This window comes from Labrus bergylta, chromosome 15 (genome assembly GCF_963930695.1).
Source record: "Labrus bergylta chromosome 15, fLabBer1.1, whole genome shotgun sequence".
NCBI classification, from domain to species: Eukaryota; Metazoa; Chordata; class Actinopteri; order Labriformes; family Labridae; genus Labrus; species Labrus bergylta.
The window spans coordinates 10,149,865-10,177,370 of NC_089209.1; the positions used below are offsets into that span (position 1 = coordinate 10,149,865).

The following is a 27,506-nucleotide window of genomic DNA, read 5'->3' on the forward strand; positions in this document are numbered from 1 at the left end:
TTACATGTTTTCATTATAAGAGCACAGCATCATTGGGGTAGATGTTGGAAAATAACTTGGGTCCATTGCAGTTAAACCAAATATATGATGTCCAGTAGTCAACTTCTGTATCAGGGAAGGTGTTCCTTACTTCATCAAAACAATAACAAACCACAATCTGGACGTATTACAACAACACGGCTTGGTAGTAAAGGAGTCCATGTGATAAACTTTCAACATCTTATTCGATGTTATCTTTGTGCTGTTTAAATGTCAAATGTGGGGTTTTAATGTTTTGTAAATCATCACATTCTGTTTTTCCTAGAGCCTATATGGCAAACACTGATTGAAAAGACAACAATAGAAAATGTTTATCATACTTGCGCTAAAAGTCATTGATTAATTGGACCATTTCATAGTTTTAAGACAAGAAGTCATACATTTTTATCATTTTGTCATATAGTTACTCTATAAAAAATCCCAATTTGACTGTCTATCGAATTAAAAAAAAAAGAAGTCTGATGCTTATGTCCAGTAGTCCATTCATTTGGACTGATAGGCTACCTCAACACAAGTGCTTGTAATCCCTCAAACCTGGCAACCCCAAACTCAACGGACTCTTTGTTTTTATTTGATATTGAAAGATTGACAGACATTTAGACCAACTGCATACTGAATTATTGTGGTAAGGTCAGCCACAACAAACGATTGAAAAGAAAATTAACTTCTAAGCATTAGTTTGACCACTAGGTGTCAATATAGCTAGTCAGTCTGAATTTCAAACACAGATTTTGAGTCATTACTATAATCCAGTTATTCATATGGTGATGCATATTTTAGGCATTGAATTAGCAGCATTAAGCTGATAAGAGTAAATAAGAGTTGATTTTAGATTTGGGGCAATTATAAGCACCTATGACAGGCTTTATAGGCCTTATAGTTAACTCACATGACTACATGTTGAGACTTACTGCACTCTACATGACCTGACCCTAAAGCTATATCTTTTATCTTTGCAATTACATTTCTCCAATCCATGTCTATCTTTATCGAGGTATACAGATTTTTGTATATCCCCCTTAAACAGCACACAGTGGCCTGAAAATGTTGTGACATGGTCAGGGTCTCTTTTCGAGAAGCCTCCTCCCCTTCTTTAAAGAGTCCTATATTTAGGTCCAGTCAGCTCCAGGGACACCAACATTGACTGTGTGAGACCTGTTCTGGGAGGCTGTTGGTTTTCTGACTGCCTCAGTGTTTTCTAGCAAATAAGGGAACTAAAAGTGGTTACAGGAGTCAGGGAGGACACAGGAAGTTTTTAGGGCTGTTTTGCAAGTTCACGCTGCTTCTGCAAATTAGGAAGGAGGTCCGGATTCCTTTATGCACTTCATTAACTGACTTGGAAGCAGAAATACAAAAGGCTGAGTGGTCTCTGATAAAATGGGGGATGAGACACACGAAGGTTTAGTGCCTCTTGTTGAAGACACAAAGGTGAAATTGCTCTTTGAAACCGAGGCCTCACTCGGGCCTGAAGACAAAGCTGATTACCCTGGGACCAACTCTATCTACTCTGCGATTCTGAGCAGAAATGAGGCCGTCAAGGATGCCAAGCGTCTTAAGACTTTTTTGGAACTGCGGGACAAATATGTGAAGAAAAAAGTGGTGTTTGAAGATCCTCTGTTCCCTGCAAATGACTCCTCACTCTTCTATAGTCACAAGTCCTCCATGAAGATTGAGTGGAAACGTCCCTCGGTGAGTGCAAATCATCTGCCTTTATATCTTTTAAGTAAACTTACTCTTCATACAAAAGTGGCTCTACTTTAAAATCCCTCATCACTTCTACCACAACACATGGGTAGGGTGTCAAATTGATACGGCTACATGTTTGTGGATGCATAGCTTTGGGTTGTCACCTTCTTCAGTCACAGACAGCTGACACTCAGGACATCCCCTCCCAGAGCTGGGAAACATTTAGGCAAGTCAGCTTTGGCTGCAAAGTTTTATTTTTGCCTGACAAAGACTTTCAGAGACTTTTTAACTCTTCCAATACTCCGCCTTTAACATAAAAAGGTTTTGTAGCTCCTTATATCTGAATATGTATGCTGTCTATTTCGAGTAAATAAATTCATAAATGAACGTTTTCAAAGCAAATACACTTAAAGTGTACAAAGTAAAAGTTATTTTTAAGACATAATGTTCTGTACATGTGTTATCAGATACTAATAATTGTGTAAAATTGTTGTTTTGTCAAGGTTTATTCACTTAGTATAGCCTATTTAAAACTTTGTTTACATTTCATCATCTTTTTAAAATAGTTTTTCCTACATTTAAAAAAAAAAAAATCCTCTACAGTGTAATGGATTGTGCAGTATTTCTCCAGGTATATTTAGGTAATGCTGCTGGTTATCCAAAGAGTGGTAGCAGGGGGAACTAGCAAGCCCAAATGCTTGGCTATAGGCTAACTGGCTACAGGCTGTATAGGTCATGACCCCAATATAAGTGATATCAGACTAATGGATACAAAACTGCTGCAGTGTAGCAAAACTATTTTACTAGGCATACTTTACACAATTTGAAATTAATCATATTTTTAACAAGATTTTTCTTATCTTTGTAAAGTTTGAAGTTGCATTGTAAAGATGTCATAAACGAAGGATGAGTTAAAAACTACTAGGAGACCTACTGTATCTATTCCTGAAATATTCAGTTGATGCTTGTAGCTGGTTAGCTTAGCAGATTTGTATGGTAGCAAGAGAAGACCCCTGACCCAAAGATTTAACTAATGAAATAATGATAAAGAAGTGCTAATAGTTGTAATTTGTTCCCGCTCTCCCTTACAGTCTGTATTGTAGGATAAACTAACTGTCTACCAGCTTTAGCTTCATACTTCATACTTACCTTGCAGTCATTAGAGGGATATCAATATCCTTTTTAATTCCTTTAATTTAACTATTAATTAATGTATAGGGAATGAGCCTGTTGCCTAATATTCTGTAGAGATTTTGTTTGGGTTGCATTTAATGTTAAAGGACAATAGGCTACCTTGAATTGATCTTAAGTGCATTTGTTCTACAAGACCAGTATTAACAAGACGGTTCAGCTCTGTCTATTTTACAAGATTTGAGTAGAGATGTCTCTCAAAATCAAGCTTAATAGGAATAAGTATTTTCAGACTTGTTTCTCTGTGTAGGCTACATTAAGATAAATGAGGCCAGAATGATTTTGTAAAAGTCCTGCAATTAAATGCCAATAGAAATAGTCAGAGAAACCTTTTTTTTTTTTGTTTTTTTGGCAAAAATCCAGTGTTACATGAAGCTTGATTGCTATTTAATGACTGATGGTAAAAGTAACTAAACACATGCAGCTGAGATAAGTGATACATGAATCCCGTCCAGGGGTCAGCAGAGGAGCTTGTGCTAAATTGGGAACATGATGCTGCCTTTTTACAGCTTACGTTATGGTCAGTCAGAATCACTGCTGTGCATTCATTGGATAAAAAATATGTGTGACATCTTAATTATATTATTGTATGCTTTTTTTTTCCAGTATATAACAGTATAGCATAAATAAATGCATTTATAACAGAAATATAAGGTATAAAATCACTATTGAGCGTATTACTTATGATGGACTATAAGTTGATCATTTTCAGCTGAACCACACAGTCACTCACTTTCCATGTCAGAGATTCGGTATGGGGTGAGGGCTTCTCGGCATTCATCACAACATTATCACTTGTTTAGGTGACTAAAGGGTCATGACCAGGAGACTTCCAACAGCTGCTTTCTCTTAAATATGCAGCGAATGTAGAACGAGGTTTCAAAGTCCCTGCAGGTCTGACTCAGCCAGAAATGTCTACAACTCGCTCTCAGTTTCAGGGTCATGTTCTCAAGTTGTCAATCATGTGAAGTGACAATATGAACATTTGTTTTACTTGTCAATAGCGAAACAATACATCACCTCGAGAAATATGACTTTGTCCTTTTGCTAAATATTTATTTTAACAAAGAAGCCCAAGTTTTTTAACGGTGTCTACAAAAAAAAGTCATTAAGGAACTATGCCAAAATAAAACAAGTCTAAAATGTGTCTTTTTCAGCCATTTTGTCTCAGCCACACTTAAACCGAAAGTTATTTTTGATCTTGGAGGACATCCAAATGAGAACTTGAACATTGAGGCGTATAATAAATAATATTCTCCTCAGTATATAAACTGTATCCATATATTTTAAATTTAGGATTAAACATATTATGCTTCTATTATTCCTTTTTTACATGTTATTTCATAAAGAGAAAGCCATTTTTTAACGGCAGTTTTATTTAACAGCATGAGCAGAAAAAACACCTAATACTCTTTTTTTTGTCCCTGACAGGAAATATGTGAAAACCCTCAGTTCATCGTAGATGGAGCCAACAGGACAGACATCTGTCAAGGAGAATTGGGTAACTTTTTAACTATTTCTGCTTTCCAACAAGTTGTTCTAAAGCAGTCAAATAAATCATGTTTCTCATGATTATATGCCTGACTGTCACAGTAAGCTTTGGTATTTACAACATGATCAAACTGTCCCTTTTATAGGCCTCTTTATCAACTCATTGTGATCCCTATATTTGAATGCTGAAAAAGTCAAATCTTTGACTCTTCTGTGTTTTATGTACAAGAAGGAACAATCCTTTAAATGAACTGTAAGAAAACAACACATACTGTATATAACAACATAGAGTACAGCCAAGATATGAGTGTTAAAAATAGAGGGAGAATTACACTTAACCGATGCACTGACCATGAGAATGAGCCTTAAATTCTAGTGATGTTGACGGCTGATACTTGCAGGGATGTGACTTTAATCTGTGACACCTCTGTTGCTTTGTGAAGCGGTATGCTTGGATAAAGTGATTTCATACTTCATGAATCTGCTGTCGCCAGGTGACTGCTGGCTGCTGGCTGCCATCGCCTGTCTGACAGTGAACGAGAAGCTGCTGTATAGAGTAATACCCCCGGATCAGAGCTTCACGGAGAATTACGCCGGCATCTTTCACTTTCAGGTTTAAAAACAGATATCAGTCATATTTTGGAATGACATAATTTTTCTCTCAAGTTAATCATCAAAATGTAACAAGAACAAATTAAACATCGCACAAAAAGTAAAGGAATATGTGTTTGGTAGATTATTTGTGGGATAAACAGCAGAGCTGAGTATGTGGGTTGTGCCCTTGAAAAACTTGTCAAATCTCTTTGCCAATGCCAAACAGCTTATTCGCAGTTGACTCTTGTTTGGTGTCATTTAGTGGATTGGATGATTGAAGTCTCAAGAAACAAGACATATTGGCAATTTAACAATTCATAAATTTAAGAAACAGGAGCCTCAGTTGCGTGTGGAAGAACCCCACAATCCACTAAATGACACCAAACAAGAGTACTTACTTTTTGTGCTATGTATATTTTGTCACAATGGGTCTTAACCAAATGTCAGTCAGCTTAACTTTTCCCCCAAATGTCAAACTATTCCTTTATATAAAGCCAAAATGTTGTCATCAGATTTTCATGAACTCTAAAATATCTTTGGAACAGACAGTATTTGTATTTGTTGAATTCTGTTTAAACAATAATGCTGTTAACAAGTATGATCTAACATACATTGGTTTGAGTGATATTTTCTTTGACAATGCTTCGCCTTTGTCCCATAATTGATGTGCAGTTTGCCATCCGTTCTATCTCCTTGATACTCAGTTTTGGCGTTATGGAGAGTGGATCGATGTGGTTGTGGATGACCGCATCCCAACCAACAACAACCAGCTGGTTTTCACCAAATCCTTTAGGAAGAACGAGTTCTGGAGTGCTCTTCTGGAGAAGGCTTATGCCAAGTAAGCAATCTTAAGTTGTCGTCCTGTAAGAAGCCTATCCAGCTTTGGTCCAAAGATGTTCTGTGACAAATTTGTGTTGCTTGCAAATAGGCTGGGCATTGTGGAACACTTCATCTTGATCTGCAGACTCCAGAAATTTGTTTAAGACAACTAAGGCTCATACGCACTTCCTTTGGTCCTCAGAAATACTCTTGCAGAGTGAAGCCGTTTGAATAAACAGTTCTCAAGACTTGCATTGAACAGACCACTTGTTTTACTGATAAACTAGCATATGACCTCCTACCTCACTAGCAAAGTAGTTTGTGAACTTATTTCAAGTGATTACAGCTATAGGATCCTATTTGATTCATAACTTATGAGGGGGTATATTTTTGCAGTGTGGTGACATTGACACCTCGTGTGTCTTCATGTTTCACAAAAAACAGTGTCCAAAAATCCAAGCTGGCACATTCACCAGAATGATTGACCTCTCGCTCATTCAGGCTGCACGGGTCATATGAAGCACTGAAAGGTGGAAACACTTTGGAAGCCATGGAGGATTTCACAGGAGGGGTGACTGAGTTCTTTGAGCTATCCGAGTCACCTGAAGAGCTCTACAAAATTATGACGAAGGCCCTGGAGAGAGGCTCACTGATGGGCTGCTCCATAGATGTGAGTTGTGGTAGAAGTATTAAAATAAATGTGCAGAAAGAAAAAAATGTACAAGGACCAAAAAAACCCTCTATCCACAACTGAAGATACTTTCCATACCTTCTGACAGCTGATCAAGTTTTTGATTGTACAACTGATGGTTTTAGCTGAACTTGTATTAGTCTTAAGTAAGGTAGTTTAATTTATGGCGACACATCATGTTTTATAAGGTCATCACAGGGGCCTATGCAGAAATCCTCATTCATTAAATAATTCAGGCTGCCAAATATAAAAAATGCAGTAAAATGAAACGTGGTGGCATAGAAACTGGCATGAAAGACATGTCTTAAGTTAAGATTTAAAAAAGTTTGCATTAATACAGTTCACAGGTTTATGACATGCTTGAAGTGGTGGTATGTGGTAGTTTGTCCATGGACTTGGTTTTAGTAAAACAAGAGTGTAACCATTTACCCCAGAAAGAATGAAATGAAACAAATTAAAATTGTTTTTGAAGCCCAAAGGTCTTAGAATCCAGTCTGTCACTTAATGTCATATATTATGTCTGTAAGATTCTTTCAGCCAGTGAAATGGAGAGTCGGACTGAACAAGGGCTGGTCAGAGGACATGCTTACTCCATTATAGGCCTGGCGGAGGTACAGTACATTGTCCACTCAATGTTAATGCACATGTTTGTAAGAAAAGCCCTTTAAAAACTGCGCTACAATGGTTGGCTGTTTTCTCTAGTGTGACGAGGTTGGAAAGGAGACGAAAATCCGGCTGATCCGCCTACGTAACCCCTGGGGTTGGGTGCTGTGGAAGGGACCATGGAGTCCAACGTAAGAACTGATTCCAGATTTTAAAAAAATCTTTAATTTGTATTATCAGTGTATTATTTTTTGCAAATCATTCTGGTAAAGTGAAGTTCTCTTCGATATGAAATTGGTAGTATTTCTATTTTCCTGATGAAGAGCTACAGAAGCAGCTTTGTAAACACTGTATGACCCAGGTCTGCTAAGGCTTTCTTTATGTTTTAGTTGATTGTGTTTTAATATGATTCTGTCTGTCTATAGTTCAAAGGAATGGTCGACTCTTTCCATCGCAGACAGGGACAATCTAAAGAAACAAACTGTTGAGGCCAGTGAGTTCTGGTGAGTTAAACCAATGTGACATATCTTTTTTAGTCTTGTGGGAAATCATCACTAATATACTGTAAGTTGTGAAACTCAGTTGGCCTCCAACATGTGCTTTATATCATTGGTTCTCACCCTGGTGTCTGGGCTCCCCTAGTGGAGGGCACCAAAGATCTCAGGGGGGCATGAGTTTCTGTCTGCTATGAGGTTGTCAAAGCACACTTGTTGGACAGTATATTCGAGGTCTGTAGATAAAACTGTGGAAGAAATACATTATTCCTCCCTCAAACATATCAGGCTTCTTAGACAGCCACTCTTTAATTCCCAAAGTTGAAGGAAAAACAACAAAATAGGAATCTTCACTCAAGAAGGTATTTCCTTCATGTTCTCCTCCAGGATGTGTTTTGATGATTTTAAGAAGAACTTTACGAAGCTGGAGATGTGTAACCTGACCCCTGACATACTGCAGGGTGATGAGAGACACACCTGGACAGTGTCAGTCAATGAGGGTCGCTGGGTGAGAGGAAGCTCTGCTGGCGGCTGCAGGAACTTCCCAGGTTGGCATTTTATTCCTATTGAAGCCAAAAAAAAAAAAAAAAAATCTGTGAGTCCTGTATGACTCGTGTCTTTCGTTATTTACAGAAACATTCTGGACCAACCCTCAGTATCGGCTGCAGCTGTTTGAGGAGGATGATGACCCAGAGAACGGGCAGGTTGTCTGCACTTTCGTCGTGGCTCTGATGCAGAAAGGTCGAAGGATGCAGCGCCATCAAGGGGCCAAATTCCTCACTATTGGATTTTCAATCTATGAGGTACTAGACCAACCTAAAGAACAAAAAAAAAATCCTCCTTTATTGAATGGTATTATGCACATTAACTGAACCTCTTCTTGAACTACTTCTTTGTCTTTGCAGGTGCCAAAAGAGGTATGCACAACTCGGAGAGCAATTTTTTTTCTTCAAGTCAGCATAGACCTGTGTCTCCATGGAGCTTTGTTTATGTGTGTTTGATTTATCAGTAAGTGCTAGTGGTGTAGTATAGTATGAATTCTAATATTAGTTGTTCAGACTTGTGTAGGCCTCTATGTACACCTTACAACATAAGCCAGAAATTAAAGGTAAATCCCAATTTTTTGGCAAGAAACTTCTTATGATCCATTAACAATTAATCGTTTTAGAGACTTTATTTACCTTCAGGAAACGTAGCAGCTCAAACATGTTTTAGGCTCCTGCCTCTAATGAGTTAAAGTATTAAGGTAAAAGTTACACCTGTTGAGGAATAGGCTGGTTAGCTTATGGAACGACATGAGACGGTTGACACAACTCTACAAGTACTTCTTCATTTCTTCATATAAAGCGCTCGCTGTCATACCACCAACTGATTTCCACACTTCTTCTGATTTCTGTCTATTCACAGATGTGTGGACAGAATCAACACCTACAGAAGGACTTCTTTCTGTACACAGCCTCCAAAGCTAAATGCAAAACCTACATTAATCTACGGGAGGTTACGGAGCGTTTCCGTCTGCCTCCAGGGGAGTATGTCATCATCCCCACAACCTTTCAGCAGCATCAAGAGGGAGAGTTCATCCTCCGGGTCTTCTCTGAGAAGCATAGCACGTCTGAGTAAGGATCATTGACAGAGGGGCTACAGTATGGTGGAGCAGCTGATGTTATTTTAGGGGGTGACTGTTGACAGATCAATTCTGAAATATTATGAATCCCACAGGGATTAGTATGAATCCTAATGTGTCTGTTTCTCCTCACAGGGAGAGAGAGGGAGAGAACATGATTGGATCTGACCAAATTCAGGTTTGTGATGTAACTGAAGAAGTTGTGGGGTTAAAATGCTTCTTTATAATTCTTACTAATATTGCAGAGGTGAAATGAAGAATATGCTAAATACTGAACTCTATACAATTGTGTTTTTACAAGGTTTAAATCACTTTTTCAAAATGTATTTTTGGGCCTTTTTTTGCCTTTATGGGATAGGACAGCTGAAGAGAGACAGGAAATGCTGGGAGGAGAGAGTAGGGGACGACATGCAGCAAAGAGTTGAGGTCAGATTCGAGCCCATGGCCACTGCGTAGAGGACTATAACCTAGGTGGCTTAAATCCATTTTAAGTGCACGTTGATGGTGCCAAAAACTGTCTGTTTCAAAAATCAAGGAAACCCCTTCAGATCCGGTATTTAAATCTCCATTTGTATGGCAGAAATAAACATGTTCACAGCCTGGTACAAAAAAAGTTTTGGTCAACTTGTTAGTTTTATTGATATCTAGGCTAAGAGTTATGCATTCATTTGCATAGTTAGGACAACATGTATGATTTGACTGACAGGTGTTGGTTGTAGACTTTTGCCAAGTCTCCACTTCACTTATTTGTCTGTTTATTGACTGATTAAAGTTGGTTTGAGCATTTCCAATATGGGGACCACCATAGTTGGGCTTCAAAAAGCTTCTTCAGAAACCAATGGGTCACATCGCTGGGACTAAGTCCATGTTTTATACAGTCTATGTATATTATGCTGGAAATCAAATGTTTTTTCCCCCCACTCTTCAGAACAAAAAAGGGAAATATATATATGAAATATATGAAAACATTTTCGGGCCTTTTTTTTAACTTGTTCTTTAACCATCGTTTTATGTTAAGGACATGGTGCTGTGTTTTTTTTTTTCTATAGCCAGGATTTGGCAATAGTTTTTTTCTTGTTGCCATGACGCTGCTCAGGATGTTTCACTTTCACAAAGGCCTTAAATACAAAAGACCATTAGACCTTATTATACAACAATGGATCGCTCTCTTCAAGCTTAGTCTCAAAGTGGCTTATAACCTATGTGCAAACCAGGGTCTGCATCACACGTTCGCCCTGCGGTATCAGTTTGAATTTCCCATATTGTAAATCACAAATATGTAACCGTCATATTAAATAGGCCTTCTTCTTCTGTCTGTCTTCCCAATTCATACTGTGTTCATGATTTCCCCCACAACTTTAACTAACAGACATGAAAATTAAATGTTTCCCTCCTTTTTCATCTCATTTCATTTCATCCTTCTGTCCTCCTTGTCTTATTGACCACCAGCAAGACAAGACAAAGAAGGATAAGGTAATGCATTCATGCATGTGGTAATACCACTTTAAATTAACTTTGCTTCCTCAGCTGCTTCTCCCCATCTAAAGAATGATTCATAATGGGTGTGCTTAAATTAGCTCTATTTTTCCACAAGGATGAATACACTTTGACGTAACTTTAAATTAACTCTCTTTTCTGTTCTGTTTCTCTTTTATAACCCTGCTCTCACTGCCATTACCCACATGCCAGCCTATTGTATTTGTGTCAGACAGAGCACGAGCCAACAAAGAAATTGAGCATGACGGCATTCAGGGGGAAAAGAAGAAGAAACCAAAGGTAATTTTGTTGCAAGAGCACAGTGATAATCATAGACTGCAAAAATAAAAACATCAAAACCATGCAGAAAAAGAGCTCATAGTGACTGTTGCATGACTCAACAAATTGAGACTGACGGCTCTGGAGTGCAGTCGACCCTGTCAACTTACATTGCAGAGCATAAAGCAACTATGTTTGAAGCCAACTGATCTCAAGTGTCTCTGCTGCACCTGTTTCCGTGAAGGGTTTCAGAGTGTACAGGCCAGCATGTTCATTTCTAATGTGCTGCCCTCCTCGGGTTCTATAATGAAATGCGTATGGGGCTAATCAATCCCTGATTTTAGTTTTGTGTTTAATCTTCATAACAGGAAAAAGCTGTTGTTGTTTTTTTTGCTGCCTGAGTTCTGTTTGATGATTGTACTGTAACATCATGGAAAGGAAGCTAAAAACTCTCATTTGTGCAAATCAATAATCTGTTCTTGAGCTACTTCAAAAGCTGATTTTGATGTAGGATTTATCAAACCAGAAGATTTGTCAGAAGTTCTTTTTGCCATATGCTTTACCTCATAGGCCTACAGAATATTTTTTAATTTTTTGACATATAAATATCAGTAAATCAAGAGAACGGTAAAAGCCCACATTTTCTTAAGCTAATTAAAGACATTCATTGTCAAAGAACAAAAGGAAAATAATATTGAGGTTTTAGAGCTAGATTATAACAGTCGCACACTCTAAGAAGCCCCACAACTCTGAATCCTTTTGATTGAATCTTAGCTATCATTAGCTAAAGCTACTTTGACAACTATTTCAAACTTGTTTCCTGTGTTGAGAAATGTATTTTGATTCTCTATTGTTTCAGTCTGCATGTTTTTACATTAGTCGGAATAGGGCAGTAAAAGAAAGTAACGATAATGGAGCGGAAAAAAAGACACCAGATATTTGAGTTTTGCAAATAATGAAAGTTAAAGCTAACCAGCCAAGCTAACGTGGCCTTTACACTGTCAAAACTATCAAATGTCCAAACATAGGAAGATTCTCCTTAACACCGCGAAAGTTTTAAAACATGTAGCTGTGATTTTGTTTTTGGTACCGACTGTCCTAATCATGTCAAACAACTGCCTTCTTTTTTATCTGCTGCTCAGCGAAAACTTCTTGAGCCTGAGGAGGAGACGGAGGAGGAAAAACAGTTCAGGGCCATTTACCAAAAGATTGCTGGTGAGGTGAGTAAACACAGAGGAAAGTTTGAGAGAGAAAACTAAGATAACAAGATTTTATGGGAGTAGGAGTGTAACATTTAAGCTAATCTGCTTCAAATTGTTGCTCCCTCCTTTAGGACATGCAGATCTGTGCCAATGAACTCAAGACAGTCATGAAGAATGTACTCTCCAAACGTGAGCAGACTGGAAACATGAAGTTATCAGTATACAGTGTTTGTCATTTGCTGATCATTCATGCAGAGGTGTCCTCTTCTACAGATAATGAAATAAAGAGCGAGGGTTTCAGCCTTGAAACATGTCGCAGTATGATCGCCCTGATGGATGTATCCTTTCATCTGATGGTTATTATAGTTTTATTGTTAGATCAGGAGGACATTAAGAGTTTAAAGGTCACATATTATTCTCATTTTAAACAAGTGTAAATAAATCTCAGAGCTCCCCAAAACATGTCAGTGAAGCTTCTTGACAGAAATCCACTCTGATCCTGTATTTGATCATGCCTATAAACCCCTCTATTTCTGCCCTGCTCAGAACAGGCTGTTTCTGTGTCTGTAGCTTTAAATGCAAATGAGCTGTGTATGACCACGCCCCTCTCTGGAAGGAGATGTGGCTTGGGCTTTTTTTGCTCCATTCTATTGTTAACATTGAGAAGGCAGACTCAGAGCAAACACCTAACTGTGGGAGCATCATGAATCTAGGGGCAGGGTTGCTGCCCTTTGTGATGTCATGAAGGGAAAATCTCAAAACGGCCTGTTTGATTTTTTTATGAATTAAATCACTTGGGCAGGATAGTTTAATTTATTTTAAAAAATCACTATATTTTACAAGCTTCATGATTTAAAAAACGTATTTATTATTAATTATCTAATTAAAAATACAAATGTGTAAAATAACTTGTAAATTAAATTGTCCAATAAGTAAAGTAGAGGAAAAAATGAAATATATACCAAGTTAAGTCAAGTCGAAGTGTCTTAAATGTGTACCTATATTCAACTGCTACTACAACAAATGGCTGATAAAAATAAAAAGGAACTTACTAATCAGCTGCACCTTTACACTGGCTGTGTTGGATTTTCCATAACTGACTCTTTTTCTCAGACTGATGGGACGGGAAAGCTGAACCTGCAGGAGTTCAAACACTTGTGGAAAAAGATCAAAGCATGGCAGGTAACACAGCGGTAACAATCCTGAAACAATTTCTGCTCTTGTTAAATTAATCTACAAGTTTTCATGTGACTGTCACTGTCTGTGTGTTTGCAGCTGATCTTCAAACGTTATGATAAAAATAAATCCTGCTCCATCAGTAGTTTTGAGATGAGGAATGCTGTTAATGAAGCAGGTGAGCAGCGGATGGACGAATACTGATATGATGAAATACTAAAAGATGTTTTTATATGCATTTCTGATTATCGATTGAATCACTTCCCATTGATAATCATTCTAATTTAATTTCTAATCATTCTTAGTAGCGTGCACATTTTGCAGCTCACAATAGCATCTAATAGTATAATAAATAGAACCTCAGTTTAAATGGACTTGGGTTGGAAACTGGAAGGTTGCCAGTTCAAGTCCAGACCAAGTCAGGAGAGGTGCCAGTTCACTTCCTTAGCACTGTCCATGTGCTCTTGAGTAAGGCATGTTTCATCGCAGGATTAAAAAATTATATCTTCTTCTTAAAAATGTTTACTGTTTTCCTTCAGCTTTGTCCGAACCCTTTCTAGAAATCACACCATGTACCATCCAGCCGCTTGTTTTCTAAACCTGCAAGTTCAACCATAAACCTGATCTCTGTTTTTATTTCTCCTCTTCCAGGCTTTCACCTTAACAACCAGTTATACGACATCATAGCTATGCGCTATGCAGACGAGCACCTCAACATTGATTTTGACAGTTACATCTGCTGTTTTGTGAGGCTAGAGGGAATGTTCAGTAAGTACAGATCAAAACAGACAATACCGGTGCAGGCATTCATCTCACTAATGTTTAGGAAACTGATACATTTAATACATGTAGGAGCTACAGGCTAAGTGATTACCTGATGTTTTAAGTATTTTTTACCTAAAGATAAAGATAAAGATAAAGATAAACTTTATTGATCCCCCATGGGGGAAATTTGTGCATTACAGCAGCTCCAGAAAACAGGGGACGGGAATATACTTATTAAAAATAAAAAAAGTTAAAATCAAATCAAACATATTTACATCATTTAAATAAAAAAAAATACAATTATGGAAAATTACACAGTAACTAAGGGATTGTTCTTGAAAAAAAACACACACAGTGTGTAGCATGAGGTGGTGATGTTGTTAAAGAGTCCGATTGAACAGTCTGAAGGCAGGTGGGCTGAGCGACCTGCGGTAGCGCTCTGTCTTGCAGGGTGGGTGTCTGAGTCTGCTGCTGAAGGAGCTGCTGCAGGGCCCCCACAGTGTCATGCAGGGGGTGAGAGGGGAATATACAGAATATTCTCCACCTTGTATGAATCTTTGCAGGGACAAATGTAGTTTTTACCTCCCACTAATTGTAGTCTCATCCAGCTGAGTAATTTAAGGTTGATATGTCGTTTCTTTTGCAGGAGCATTCAATGCCTTTGACAAAGACGGAGATGGAATAATCAAACTCAATGTTCTTGAGGTGAGCAAGTTTTGGCTTATTTCGCAAGAGAAGGATTATAATTACAAGTTTAGAGGATAGAGTAGGAAATAACTAAAGCCTCCAGCCTCAGTGCAACCTAACCACTATCCAACTGGTGCCCCCCAATCTGTGTATAATTTAAGAATTCAAGAATCCCTGAAGGAAGAATTTAAGAAGAGTCTATAAAAATAAAATTTGATCTGTGACACACACAAAAAACATCCTCTTATTTTATTTTAATCTGCAACAGAAATGTTGTAGTTCACCGTCACAAGAGGGGAGATGATAACAAGAAAATATTTACGTTTACAAAACTGGAATCAGAAACTTCTCTCTTTGACCTGAATCATGTTAGCTAAAAACGGAGAAGTGTGATTCATTTCAAGCATTTGCAACCTTTCTCATTTTTATTTAATGATTTCTAAAAGGTTATTTGTAATAATAACGGTAGGTGTTTCTAATATTTACACAACCAAATTTCTATATATAGAAAATGATCACAAAACTGTAAAAACAGTAAAAACAGTAAAACATCACCCCTTTAACAGGTAGTTTTGCAAAAATTGGAATTTGTAAACAACATTTCAATTCATTTAAATGTAAAGTGTCCTATAATGTTTTTGTTTTTTTCTCCCTCCAGTGGCTTCAGCTGACCATGTATTCTTGAGCCGCCCTCTTGAACACTGATGGAGCTGCAGAAAGTTGGTGCTCACATTACCGACTCAACTTCTTGGAGGCCGCTTAACTTTTTTCTTTTTAAGAATTTTTGCACTGATTTTACGACTACAACGAAATCCAAGTCTTGAAGCACCAATTACAGATTTCATGTTTTATGCGGTTTTATGTGATGTTTACATTTCTGTCCTTACTCAGGCTTTGATGGTTGAGATTTAAAGACAGTTTGGTTTTTAGCTTTTTTTAAGGCGGCTGACGCAAGTGATGTAATATGTGTTCACTACTACAAAGCTAGAGAGTGTGAGTGAACATTATGGCAGACAATTCTTTAGATAAAAACTAAACAAGCTGTATGTTTTCAAATAAAGCAGAGGTGCAAACTGAAAAGTATATTTGTTTTTTTTATTGCTGTACACGTTCAGTAGGTATGAAACACATTCAAACATACACTGTACAATATGACTTACAAAAAATAAGGCCTCATTCTTCAAGTTGATGTTTTAACAGATTCTAAACGACTTTCTTTCACTGCAGGAAAAGATGGATGAATGTCTAAACATATAAGCAATAAGGGCATTGCCACCAGCAATGCTCGGGAGAAGGTTGAAGTTATGATAAATAAACGGCTGATATGTTGAAAGATGTAGGAATAAGGTTCTCATGTCTGACAGGAGACCATAGTCTGGGTCAAGACGATTTAAGGATAAATTAACTCTACGCTGTGATCTCAAGCAAACGAACGAGCCACGTCAGTGCATGATGAAACACCTCAAATCTGGAATTGATTGAAAGCAGACTTACAAATTGTGCAACTTTTAAAGAAGGTGCAGGTTGCTAAAAATTAGCTTGTACGTTTAAAATTCAGATTTTTTTCCCCAAATTTCACCGTTTTTATCAATGCAAATTACAATCAAGTAAAATCTGTTTATTTAGTCAATCGACCTGTCATCCATTTCTGACTTCCTTCAGCACAGATGTCTTGGAAATAAAGTTTCAGAAAACCTTAAGAAGGGTTTAAAAATCCTACCAACATCCTGAAACACCCTCTGATTGCAGAGAGAGAAGGCCCTTATCATTCCTCAAATGACCAATAATAACAGCTGATGTCTTAGGATAAGGTATAAAATCCGATTGCCGCCTGTTTTGAGGATGAACATCACCTGTAAAAGTTATCTACCAAAATACGACACATCAGTCTCTTTAAAGGATGAGGGAGAATTTAAGTAGCACATTTACTGCACATGTGCAAACATGTTCCAGGAGTGAAATGAAAAAAGTATTTCACTCTGAATCTCACCTTGAAGCCCATAGCGACATTATCTGCGACCAGCAAAGCACAACACAGTGAATGCCAAAACTGACAAGATGCACTTTGTTCGTAGGCGCTTATCCGAGGATAAAGAATGGGCAGGTGATTTTTTCTGCTGTAATTTATATAGATCCCTCTGAAAGAGGTGGAATACTGTTTAAATGAACTCTGGATTGGGTAGGTTGATAGTAAAAACCTGGTTGCTGAGATTTGATGTTGAACTAAATTGATTTTAGAGGATCTTAGCCAACTTTTAAATATGACCTCCTCTTCAAATCCAGACACACCGTGTAATATGTTGGATTTTCAAAGTAGTTCAAAGTTGAACTTTCTCTACATAAAAACACACTGAGGTGTATGTAAAGACTGTTTATCATATTGTGTGGTGTTTAAAGCCATGCCATATATTGACAGTGAGAAGTATAAACATGCTGACCAACAGATCCAAACGCACAGTAAGGATTCATGTCACTCTTAAAATAGAGTTTAGTTACTGATAACTTGAACTGATAGTTAATAAGAGCTGTTAAAAGACTCAACATCTCGACCTCGCCGAGCAACCGCTTCAGGGATCAACAACATGTGGTCTGTCTTCACTCGCTGCCACCGAGGTCACAGAGGAGAAACAAAATGCTCCTACTCCCTGTTGAGAATTAGTGTTAGATAAAACACACTATCCTGAAAAGAACCTTAGAACAAATGAGAAAAAAAAAGATCTGATGTGTTGTAAATGTTTGAAAAACCCCTGATATCTGCCACATTGTGGCTGTCAGGGCTGCACTCGGCTGTCCTTCTCCACGTGGCTCTTCATGTGTTCAGGCAACTCCTGCAGGAGAAAATACAAACAAACGTGAGAGACTGATCTTAAAGTAACATTCAGCCTGCACTGATGTGGTTAAGAACTCTATGTGCAGGCACTCTGGGATCCTCACTCAAATAAGATCATATAAAATATGGGATAGGAATATATCGGTGATGAAAATGAGATGGCTTTGGTTAATTACCTGTCTGACCGACTGCTGTGTGGAAAAGAAAGCGCTGCAGCTCCTCCAGCGACATTTCACAGTCTGCAGATTTGGGTTGTTGTGATCTCGGACTAGGTGTTGCACAAGATGCTCTGCCAGGCCAAAGATCAGAGAGCAATTCTGCCACTAAACAGAAACATCATGTAAATACACAAAACAAAGAGAAAATAGTACAAATATTTTACAATCTTTGAGAAGTAGAAAGTCAATATTTCCTTGCAAGTCTATCCAGCTGATCTCGTATCATCTCACTTAAAAATGACACATTTGCTTTTTGGGTTTCACTCAGTTTGAGTCCTTACCCAGCAGCGGTAGTTCTTCATTAAGTTGAGCTTCACAGCTTGAACACTGCCGTCATAGCAGCCCGTATAGATCTGAGTGGAAGCAACAACGGTGTAAAGATAAGTGAACAAGTATCCTGTTGCAAAGTGAACCACTGTCATGTACAGATGGAAACAAATGTCTGGGCCTGTTTTAGTCCACATACCACGCTCTTATGCACGGCCATGCACATCACCATGTCGCTGTGACCGCCGTACACCTGCAAGCGGTCATGAGACTGAAAGAAACGACATTGAAGAACTTCATGCATGCGTAACACACAACATAGAATCTGTAGTTTAAGATAAATGACCATGAATCTGCACTTTTAAAGGAGTCAAGTTTAAGATCTTTTCAAAAGTGGCTTTACTTGAATACCTAATACCTGAACACCTACTTAAAGTTATTTTACACTGGATTGTACCTGAGCTTTTTTCTATCCAAAAAGTGAATGATATAAAGGGAATGAAAAAGAAAACCAAATATTTGACCCTTTGAATCTAAGAAGACAGCGTTGTTATTGTGTTGTGTCCTCTTATATTGGAAGAACATATTACTGGAAGATTGACATATTTTACCTGTAGCTCATAAACTCTGACCAGTTTATCCAGAGAGGCTGTCACCATCACTTTCCCCAAGATGACGATTGACGTGACAGCGTGCCCGTGACCCTTATAGATACGAACCAACTCGCCCGTCTATGAATACAGACGGAAGTCAAAGATAAAAGTCAAACAGAAACATTGATGAACTTATAAAACTTACAAGGTCAAATAGCTTTAAAGTTTAGATCATTTTGGTTTATAATATTCAGTAATTCAGTAAATAACAAAACAGAGATCATGTTGCAAATGTCTTCAATTAGGCAGCGATTGATGGTCAGAGATCATTTAAACTCCTGTGAATTTTTCACACTTACATGGATGTTGTAGGCGTGGACTGAAGTGTCACTGGAGCCGCTGAAGACCAGATCATTCACCACCTGAAAACAACAGAGAAAGTCCAATACTTTACATGTGATATACAAGCAATCATCTCCATGATGATGTTCATTTCATCTAAAAGAAAAGGACGGCCTGAGCTTTTAAACCAAGTGTCACTCAAAATGACAACATTTCTTTAACTATTTACAGGCTAGCGAGTGTTTCTTTGAAATGATTTAGTCATTTTGAAGAAGTTTGAAAACAGCAATGGTATAAACATTTTTCTCCTAGTAAATCATATTGAGTGACTCATTTTAAATATAGTTACATGGCCATGTGGAGAGGAATAACTGGACAAACTAACTTATTATAACAGTTTTTAATTTTCACATTTTCATAAACATAACACAAGTCAAATCTATAAATATTAAGTCTGCTTTTTTGGAAAGCACTTTTTTTCTTCCAAAAATCCAACACCGAAAGTGTTCAGAGGTTGACATACGGTATCTCCTCACCTTCATACAGAGCACAGTTTTGGTGTGACCCTCCAGCGAGCGCAGCAGCAGGCCGCTCTTGGCGTCTCGTACGCTGATGGTGCTGTCATAGGAGCCGACCAGCAGCACTCGGCGGGCGCCTTCCTGTGCTGTACCGAGGCAGCTCACGCCACGTGGGCCGTGACACTCAAACACATCCAACTGCTTTAGAGTCTAATGACAGAGGGAGAGTTGATCTATGAAGATTTTCAGCTGATGTCAGAAAATAAATTAAAAGTGAGCTTTGTTGTTCCAATTACAGGTCAAACAGGGCACTTGACATAACCTGATGAAACCCAGTTACGATGGTTGGCTTTGTCAAGTTACATCAAATGTCAAATATCTAGATCTCAAAGGATCATTTCACTCACCTTTAAGTCATAGCTGGCCACTGATCCATTGGCGAGTCCAGCGAACAGAATGTTCCAGGCAATGTGCAGACACAGCACTCTGTCTGATAGTGTGATCTGCTCCAGACACCTATTAGTCTAGAGGAGAAAAAAATATTCAACACAATCAAATAATGCAGAAAAATGTAAAACACACAAAAGGATGCTGCTATTTTAGACTACTAAACAAACAAAAGGAACCTTTTTGCTTAAAATCCGACAGGACGATTTATAACAACAGCAGGTACAAGGAGTCCTTGGACAGAAAAATGATCCTTAGGCCAATACAGGTTTGAATATCACATATAAAACAAAGGAGAAAATGTGGATACAGCAGAAGTTGTTTTTTTTTTACCTTTGTGCTGTAACAGCGGATCGTCTGGTCACTGGATCCGGTGTAGAGGCGTACAGGCAAGTTGGGGAGGGACGCCACGACTAGACAGTTGACTTTGTTTGTGTGACCTTCAAATACCACTTGGCACTCCTTGCTCTGGAAACACAGAAGAGAAATGTTTATGAATAGCTTACTATGTCAAAGGTTGTATTTATTTAATGACAATCATTAAAACAGAATTATTGCTTTTGAAGGAGGGTCCCCTTACACAATTCTTGCATCAAAAACTGCAACAAAAAAAATCGTAACAAACCTCCCTGTTTATATAGTGACTGTTTTCTGGAGTGGGAGTTGAAAAAGTGTTGTTTTTGTTTTACCATGATTGCCTTATGTCTCAGGAAAGATTACGATTATAAGGATAGAAAGTGGATATCATGTTGGACTGTGATTAACATACCATCAGACTGTAGGCCCGGGCTGTGTTGTCCCCTGAACATGTATACAGCCGCCCATCGTGAATTTGGAGGCCGTGGACGGAGCCGGTGTGGTTCATGAAAGTTCCCAAGTAAAGTTTCTCATCATCGCACAGCTCAACCGACTCTGAAAGAAACAGTAAGTTTTAAAGATCTACCTTATTCTTTACTTCCCAGATAAAATAAGTCCTGTGACACTTCCATTTATTAATAGCAGGAGACATATGACTCACCTGGAGGATCACCTGTGTGTTTAACTGCAGGCTGAACTTTTCTGAGTGGTCAAGAAAGAAAAGTCGGTCAGAGAAACGATTTATTATTTACAATTCTGACCAGTAGTATATTTTAAAAGCGACCTCACCTCTCTGTATCATTTGTCTGATTGGTCTGTGTGCCTGCAGAGCTGAACTCCACACTGACAGACTTCTGAGGAGGATCTTTGTGGACAGGAACATTTGAGACGGCCTCCTCGCTGTCTGACTCATCGATATCGATGACCACCATGTCTGAGGGCTCCATCATCTCCACAGAGTCGTCACTCTCACTACCTTTGTTGTCAACCACAGATGCCGATGATGCATTTTCTTTTGTTGGTAGACATTCTTCTGTGTCTTCCTCTGGATCGACTTCCTGTTCCTCATCTTCGACTAAATTCACCATCTCTATGCGGTCATTTAACCCCTCCTTTGCCGTCTGTCCCTGCAGTCTGGAAGATGATTCAGGAGAAGCATTCACTGATGTGGAACTCTCCGCTCTGAGATGTGGGAGGGGGTTAAAAGCAGCTGTAGGAGCGGCTAAGTGTGGTGATGTGAGCAGCAGTGAAGGAAGGAGATTAGGCGGAAACAGGTGCACAGGTTGGTTCACAGGAACCTGAGGTTTATCAGGGTTACAGGAAACCGTAGGTCCTTCGCACATTTCTTGCTTTAACTGCCTGGCAAGAGGGGTTGGATGAGGTTGGCCGACGGTGGAGGTTGGGTTTGTGGGGAGCGGTTGCTGGTTGGAGGCGGTGTGGAAAGCAGCAGAGGTAGGAAGGGGAGAGGCTCTTGGCTGCATGACAGTAACAGCCCCTGCTGAGGAGGTGGTGGCTATCTCTGCTGCATTAGATGCTCCTGAGTATACTCCTGAAAAGAGATTAAGATTAGATTATTTCTTGCCTGTGACGCTATCGAACACATAAAGCACATCCGCTCCTCTACCTTGCATCCCCTGCAGGATCTCGATGCGCTTGGCCCTCAGACTGTTGATCTCTGCAGTACACTATAACAGCAGGAAGAAGAATGAATTATGTGAATCGAAAGTAGGCTCAGGAAACACGACATATTTCCGTGACAGCTTCATCATTAGCGAGTGTACCTGCTGTCTAAACAGCAGCAGTCTTTGGACCTCCGTGTAGGCGGCTTGCAGGGCGTTGCGGGCCTGAACCAGAGAATTGTCCAGATCCTGTAACGAGTGGCTCAGCTCCTCCTCCCTCAGAGACACAGCCAACAGCTGGTCCATCTGGTCCTGGTCTACACGTGAGAGGGAAACACACATGAACAGAATGAGTGAATAATAATCTGAAATAATTGCCAACATCTCCACAGCAGGGTTTGGTGAATGTCAATAACTATGTAGAATCTCAGCATATAAGGAGAATAGCTGACACATATTACTGCACTGCTATAAAATTGCCAGACCTTTTTTTTTTCCAGTTTTACAACAGATGAAAAAGAGCCAGAGAAATCCTACTTTTTGTTCTTGGCATCATATTTCCCCTTTGAATCTTGCTGCCTACATCAGCCACAGTTTAACTAGATTACAGACAGGTGATGTGTAGCGCCAGTTGCATCTAACGTAGTATGGGGAGCAGGCTAAAGTGGTCTGGTAAACCTACACCACCAGGTTTTGTATTTATTTTCAAACTTGTCCTCATCTCACATTGATGCTGACTCAAGTGACATCACTTTAGGAAATTTAATGAAATAACTCTTCAAAAATGTTGCACCCTTGCCTACTAGCAGACTTTAAGTAATATTACGCAATATTCACACATGTTCAAATAAGTTTTGCGTATTATGTATAACAACATAATTTGAAACTTGCAATAATATAAAGATTACGATTTAAAATACACAGCCTAAAATATCAGAATTACCCTTGTGGGGCTTTGATTTCTTCCTTTTTCTGCTGGGCTGCTCGTCAGAAGCACCATCATGCTGTAACGATAAACAATAATAAAAGGGTTAGAATGTGTCTTTCAGCTTTGTCCTACACTTAACGATACTGGATTACTCACCACAACAACGTTGGGCTTCCTCTTGTTACTAACACTGTTGCTTCTCTTTTCTACATCTTCTCTTTCTAGGTTTGGTTCCTCCTTCACATGGACAGTTTCAGCCGTCTGATTGCCGTCCTGTCCTGCAGCAGGCTGCTCCAGAGGCTCCTGCATTTGTAAATTTGACTGCGTTTCTATATGACAGTTATTAGCTACATTGTCCTGGGGTGGAGGAGTAGGTAGTCCAGTCCAGTGTGCGGCTGAAGGACTGTCTGGGAATGATTCCCAGTGGAAGCCTTCTGACAGAGGCAGGTCGTTGTCCTCTGCTTGTGTCTTGCGTTCTCGGTCTGTCTGATTCACCACCTCAATCCCAAACCTGTTACAGAACAGCAGTAAAACAACAGATAACAGATGTATTAGTGTCATTTTCTTTTTTTACCTTTTAATAATAAATATGATACCTGAACTTAAGTATCAGCCAATATCGGGTACCCCTTTGATACAAGTGCAACAAAACAAATACATAATTTGTAGAAATCACTGATTATCAAGACTTTGCTATGTTTGACTTACTTTATATTCTCTGCTAGCATCACAGTTGTTGTTTGTTACTGTCACACAATCTTTTACCTGACACCAGTATTATTTGGTACGTTAATTAGAGCCCGTCTTGTCTACTTAACATTAGTTTGCTCCGCAGCGGAACACGACTTCAAATTCAGAGCGCTCCTCATCGGCGCTTGCTGTTGCTAGGCTACGAAAGTAGTCTCGCGGCACATCCGCTTCCTTTGGTGGTGACAACAAAGTATGTGTAAAATTGCTCCGCAGGCTTACTATGTGCTTTTATCCCAGGAATTTTTTTTCGAAAAATAAAGGAAACTAAAAACCGTCTCGACAGCAGGTCTAGACCTAGGAATTGTACTCTCTAAAAAAAAACAACAAAAAAAAAACCGCCAGAATTAGTTTTTCCTCCGCCATCGTTGTTGACAAAGATGATATCTGAAACCCCGCCCCTTCTTTATTTTGATTGGTCGGTGAAGGAGAAGCGAAATCGACGAGCGCTGCGAAGTTTCAAAAGTATAACTAGCCTACTTCCAAAAAAGCGAGAAAAATGCCAAGGGCGCTTAGGACACACAGGTATCAGAATGATGCATTGACCGGAGTACTGACCAACAACTCATTTTAGGCAGTAGCCTATTGGGATAGCCTGAGTATAATCTATGACAACAGATTGACTCTTGGCTATGTGTGGGAAAACAAATGTTAAAAAGCACAAGAAGAGGTTACTTGAGGAGTCTTACCTCGGCATCCCTTTCACCCTCTCGAGCTTCTTCCATTTCATCTCTTTATACATCTCCGTCCAGCTCTGCTTACTCTGGGCTGACGAGATCGTCAAATTGCTTGCTGTTCTACGGGCAACTCGGACCTTGGGGGTGATATTTACGTTTGGTTCAGAAGTAGCGGTCTGGCCTGAATGTTGGTTGACCAAAGCCTGGCTTTTGAGGGCCACCTGAGACTCTCTCGGCCCACTGCTTAAAGCTCCATTTGAGCCACCTTCAACCACGGAGCTCTTCTCAACTGGCTGAGTCGCTCTTTGTGTCACTCCGAGTGTTGCCTGCTTTGACTTAGCTTGAGCTGCATTGCAAGTTTGAATTCCAGAACCGGATGGCGGGGCAGGGGAGTTGACCTGGGAGGAGTTGGATCTACCACCTGGCTGCTCCTTTTCAGCTCCAATTTGATGCATAGTGCCAAGATCAGCCATCCGGTTGTCTGCCTCACTGTTCTGCCTCCGAGCTTCACGATCTGCCCTACACGGCTCCCGTACTCCCAGCGCTCTCCTGATGTGCCGCAGCATCGCACTGATGTCAACATCCCGTATGGGAGCCGTGTTGTTTTCTGAAGCAGGTTTTGCTGAATTTGAGCCGTCTTGTCCTGCCTGAGTAGATCCATCACTCTCATAGTGATCAAAGATGAGCCCTCCATTCTGAGGGAGGTTATCACTTGTGAAGTCGCAGTCTGATTCACTACTAAGCTGCTTGTAGTTATACCCACACTGGCTGTTAGCTGGCCATGTTTTTTGTCCTGGCATACTGCTAGTCCCTCCTTGGGTATTTTTAAGTCTGTTTAAAAGTCTGTCTGATTGGGTGATCTCCATTTTAACTTTGCTGCTTGGATTGTTGACATCATAGCTCATCTGCTGAATTGATTGGGTGAACTGGTCTCGGACATTATTTTGATGCAAAGTTTGACCTGCAGGCTCTCCTGACAAAGAAGACGATCTCTCACTTTGATTCTGCAAGGTTGCCTCTTTTTGGTGAGGAGGTCTCTGGTGAGGAGGTCTCTGCAGACTGGACACTTTATTCTCTATATTTTTTAAGAATGCCTTGTTGCTTCCTCCCTGGTGGGTTTTCTGCATCTGTTTCAGTATCCTTGTGTTTTTCACTTGTTTGGATTTTTCCGCCTTTGCTACTTTGGACACCCCTTTGTTTTTTCCAGTGGCTCCCTTCATCATTTCTGCATGTTTCCTACCAGCTTCCTGCTTCTGTTTCTTTCTTTTCTTTCTTATTTCTTTCTTCCTGCGGTAAAAAGAAGACAATAAAAGCCAGAGATTAAAAAAACAACATATTTAATCATGGAAAGAATAAATTGCATGATCTAACACTGCTAATGTTATATGTTTATTAATATAACAATCTTTGGGCTAAGTAACTGAAAACTCTTACTCCTGAAACTTCAGCAACTTGTTTCGCTCCTTGATTTGTTGAAACACGGCGGGGCCCAAAGTGTTCCACAGAGGAGTGGGGCTCACATTTTTGGAATTCAAGGTCTTCAACTTGGCATTGTGTTGAGAGGTAGATATGTGCTTTGCATACTCATCGAAACTCAATTCGGATACCTTGCACGCCTGACAGTTATGAAATGTATCCCTGTTTATGGAAGAACATAACAAAAAAACAGAATTGTTGTCACATATGAGCAAACGCCAGTATCCCTGCTTTGAGTCCTAGCAACTCCCTGTTAAGTGGTAAAGAAAATAGTACGCATGGCTTTTGGATGTATGCATATGTATGTTAAGAATTAAACACTATTCCTAAATGAAAGAGAATTTGTGCTTAAACACAATTAGTGTGCACACAAACGTAAAAAAAGTCTTACTATGCCTCACACCAATCTTCTTATCAAATGCAGGATGTATCCAAAAAACTGGAATACATTTGCACCAATCAAAACAACCAAGCAAGTAGTTATTACTCACTTGCCCATCGCTGTCTCCAGCTCTCTGTGATGCAGCATACTATGCATATGCTCATGAGCTTCCTGCAGTGAAGACATACAATCAGAATCATTGTGACAGCTGAACGTTGACAATCCAACGTTATCCAACACTGCAAAGTAATACAACTCATCAAGAGTTTCAGCAACGTCAGAGCCACTTACATGTTTCTGATATAAGCTGCGGCACAGAATACAGTAGTTGGATTTGGCTTTGTTTCGTCTGTTGTGGGTTGGAGTTCTCCCCGCTGCTATAAGTGGAATTGTTTTTTTCTCCATTTCTGGACAAATGAAACAAGCACAAATGACGTGTTCATTAGGGATGTCACAATACCAGAAATTAAACTTGGATATGATACTATGAAATATAAAACAATCTTGTGACCACAGCACCAAAAGTAGAAGTCCTAGCGACCCAATATTGGGAAACTTCTTCTTTATTTTTTAAATGACCACTTTCTAATGCAGACTGTCTTCATTGCACATGCAGGAGCTTTACAATTAAGACTGAAGACCTGCAGTATTTTCAACGCTTCAATACATATAGTTCATCTTTAAAATGGTATACTTTTAATCTTTTACACGTGGAATCGTGAAGTATCAAAGTATTGCAAATGTGACCACCTCGTTGTTTATAAACACAGACACTTTGCATTTAAAACAAACAACAAAACATCCATCATATCACGTCCTGGACGAAGGCTGCATCTTCTAGACATTGACATTTTCCACTGTACAGAAATAGATGTGAATGCTGAGACAAGAAGGAACAATTATATGACACAACAACAGCGAGATGAAGCTTGTAACAAGAAAACAACGTGATCACAAAGTCAAGACAGCAGCGTCCTCTGCAAGGTGCCAAACAAATGGTCTTTCACATTGCAACGTACTGAAGCCTCTTTTAAAGTTCGCGGCATTAAGGCAAGTTACCGGCGAATCAAGACGAACATAATAGTTTACGATAATTGTAAATATTTCATATCTACCAGATTTTTTTTTTTTCACATGGCAACAAGACTCAACTGCTATTCAGCCGCCATGTTCGTCCTCGTCATTTGCGTCAAGGCTTACGTGAGCCAATCGCTGCGTAAAATGAAACCGGAAGTCCGGGAGGAGGGAGGAGGGTGGGCGGTTTCCTCGATCTACAAAAAAACTGGAT

At 39.3% G+C, this 27,506-nt stretch overlaps 2 protein-coding genes across 3 annotated transcripts; one reads left to right on the plus strand and one right to left on the minus strand.

Moving 5' to 3' along the window:
• The first annotated feature begins 1,172 nt into the window (after window positions 1-1,172).
• capn3b (calpain 3b) lies at window positions 1,173-15,897 on the plus strand. 2 transcript variants are annotated; one of them, XM_020641494.3, is made up of 23 exons: window positions 1,173-1,728; window positions 4,348-4,417; window positions 4,902-5,020; window positions 5,706-5,839; window positions 6,322-6,490; window positions 7,039-7,122; window positions 7,214-7,305; window positions 7,540-7,617; window positions 7,996-8,156; window positions 8,242-8,411; window positions 8,514-8,525; window positions 9,016-9,224; window positions 9,368-9,410; window positions 10,682-10,705; window positions 10,922-11,008; window positions 12,130-12,207; window positions 12,321-12,378; window positions 12,463-12,527; window positions 13,303-13,371; window positions 13,465-13,543; window positions 14,017-14,133; window positions 14,777-14,835; window positions 15,476-15,897. In XM_020641494.3, the coding sequence occupies exons 1-23, from the start codon at window positions 1,417-1,419 to the stop codon at window positions 15,500-15,502; spliced, it is 2,316 nt and encodes a 771-aa protein (XP_020497150.2). In that variant the 5' UTR covers window positions 1,173-1,416; the 3' UTR covers window positions 15,503-15,897. The 2 variants fall into 2 exon arrangements, with proteins under 2 accessions (XP_020497150.2, XP_065819925.1); XM_065963853.1 differs by lacking the exon at window positions 10,682-10,705.
• Window positions 15,898-27,410, minus strand: znf106b (zinc finger protein 106b). Its single transcript, XM_020641492.3, has 21 exons — window positions 27,334-27,410; window positions 26,510-26,625; window positions 26,328-26,389; window positions 25,795-25,998; window positions 24,373-25,647; window positions 23,093-23,447; window positions 22,952-23,012; window positions 22,171-22,325; window positions 22,014-22,074; window positions 21,179-21,938; window positions 21,051-21,091; window positions 20,802-20,944; window positions 20,366-20,500; window positions 19,993-20,109; window positions 19,604-19,795; window positions 19,085-19,147; window positions 18,744-18,863; window positions 18,332-18,403; window positions 18,147-18,218; window positions 17,824-17,970; window positions 15,898-17,645 (listed from the first exon to the last, which is right to left on the minus strand). Exons 2-21 carry the CDS (start codon window positions 26,621-26,623, stop codon window positions 17,589-17,591), a joined length of 4,206 nt encoding a protein of 1,401 aa, XP_020497148.2. The 5' UTR covers window positions 26,624-26,625; window positions 27,334-27,410; the 3' UTR covers window positions 15,898-17,588.
• Between the last annotated feature and the right edge of the window lie 96 nt (window positions 27,411-27,506).

What these genes read in the sequence shown, in the direction of transcription:
- capn3b (XM_020641494.3), top strand. Translation starts at nt 1,417, where the DNA reads ATGGGGGATGAGACACACGAAGGTTTAGTGCCTCTTGTTGAAGACACA. An exon ending in AAGGGACCATGGAGTCCAAC is followed by an intron (nt 7,306 to 7,539) that starts GTAAGAACTGAT and finishes GTCTGTCTATAG; the next exon opens with TTCAAAGGAATGGTCGACTC. An exon ending in GAGAAGCATAGCACGTCTGA is followed by an intron (nt 9,225 to 9,367) that starts GTAAGGATCATT and finishes TTCTCCTCACAG; the next exon opens with GGAGAGAGAGGGAGAGAACA.
- znf106b (XM_020641492.3), bottom strand. Translation starts at nt 26,623, where the DNA reads ATGGAGAAAAAAACAATTCCACTTATAGCAGCGGGGAGAACTCCAACC. An exon ending in GATCCTGCAGGGGATGCAAG is followed by an intron (nt 21,939 to 22,013) that starts GTAGAGGAGCGG and finishes ATCTCTTTTCAG; the next exon opens with GAGTATACTCAGGAGCATCT. An exon ending in TGAAGAACTACCGCTGCTGG is followed by an intron (nt 17,971 to 18,146) that starts GTAAGGACTCAA and finishes GTTTCTGTTTAG; the next exon opens with TGGCAGAATTGCTCTCTGAT.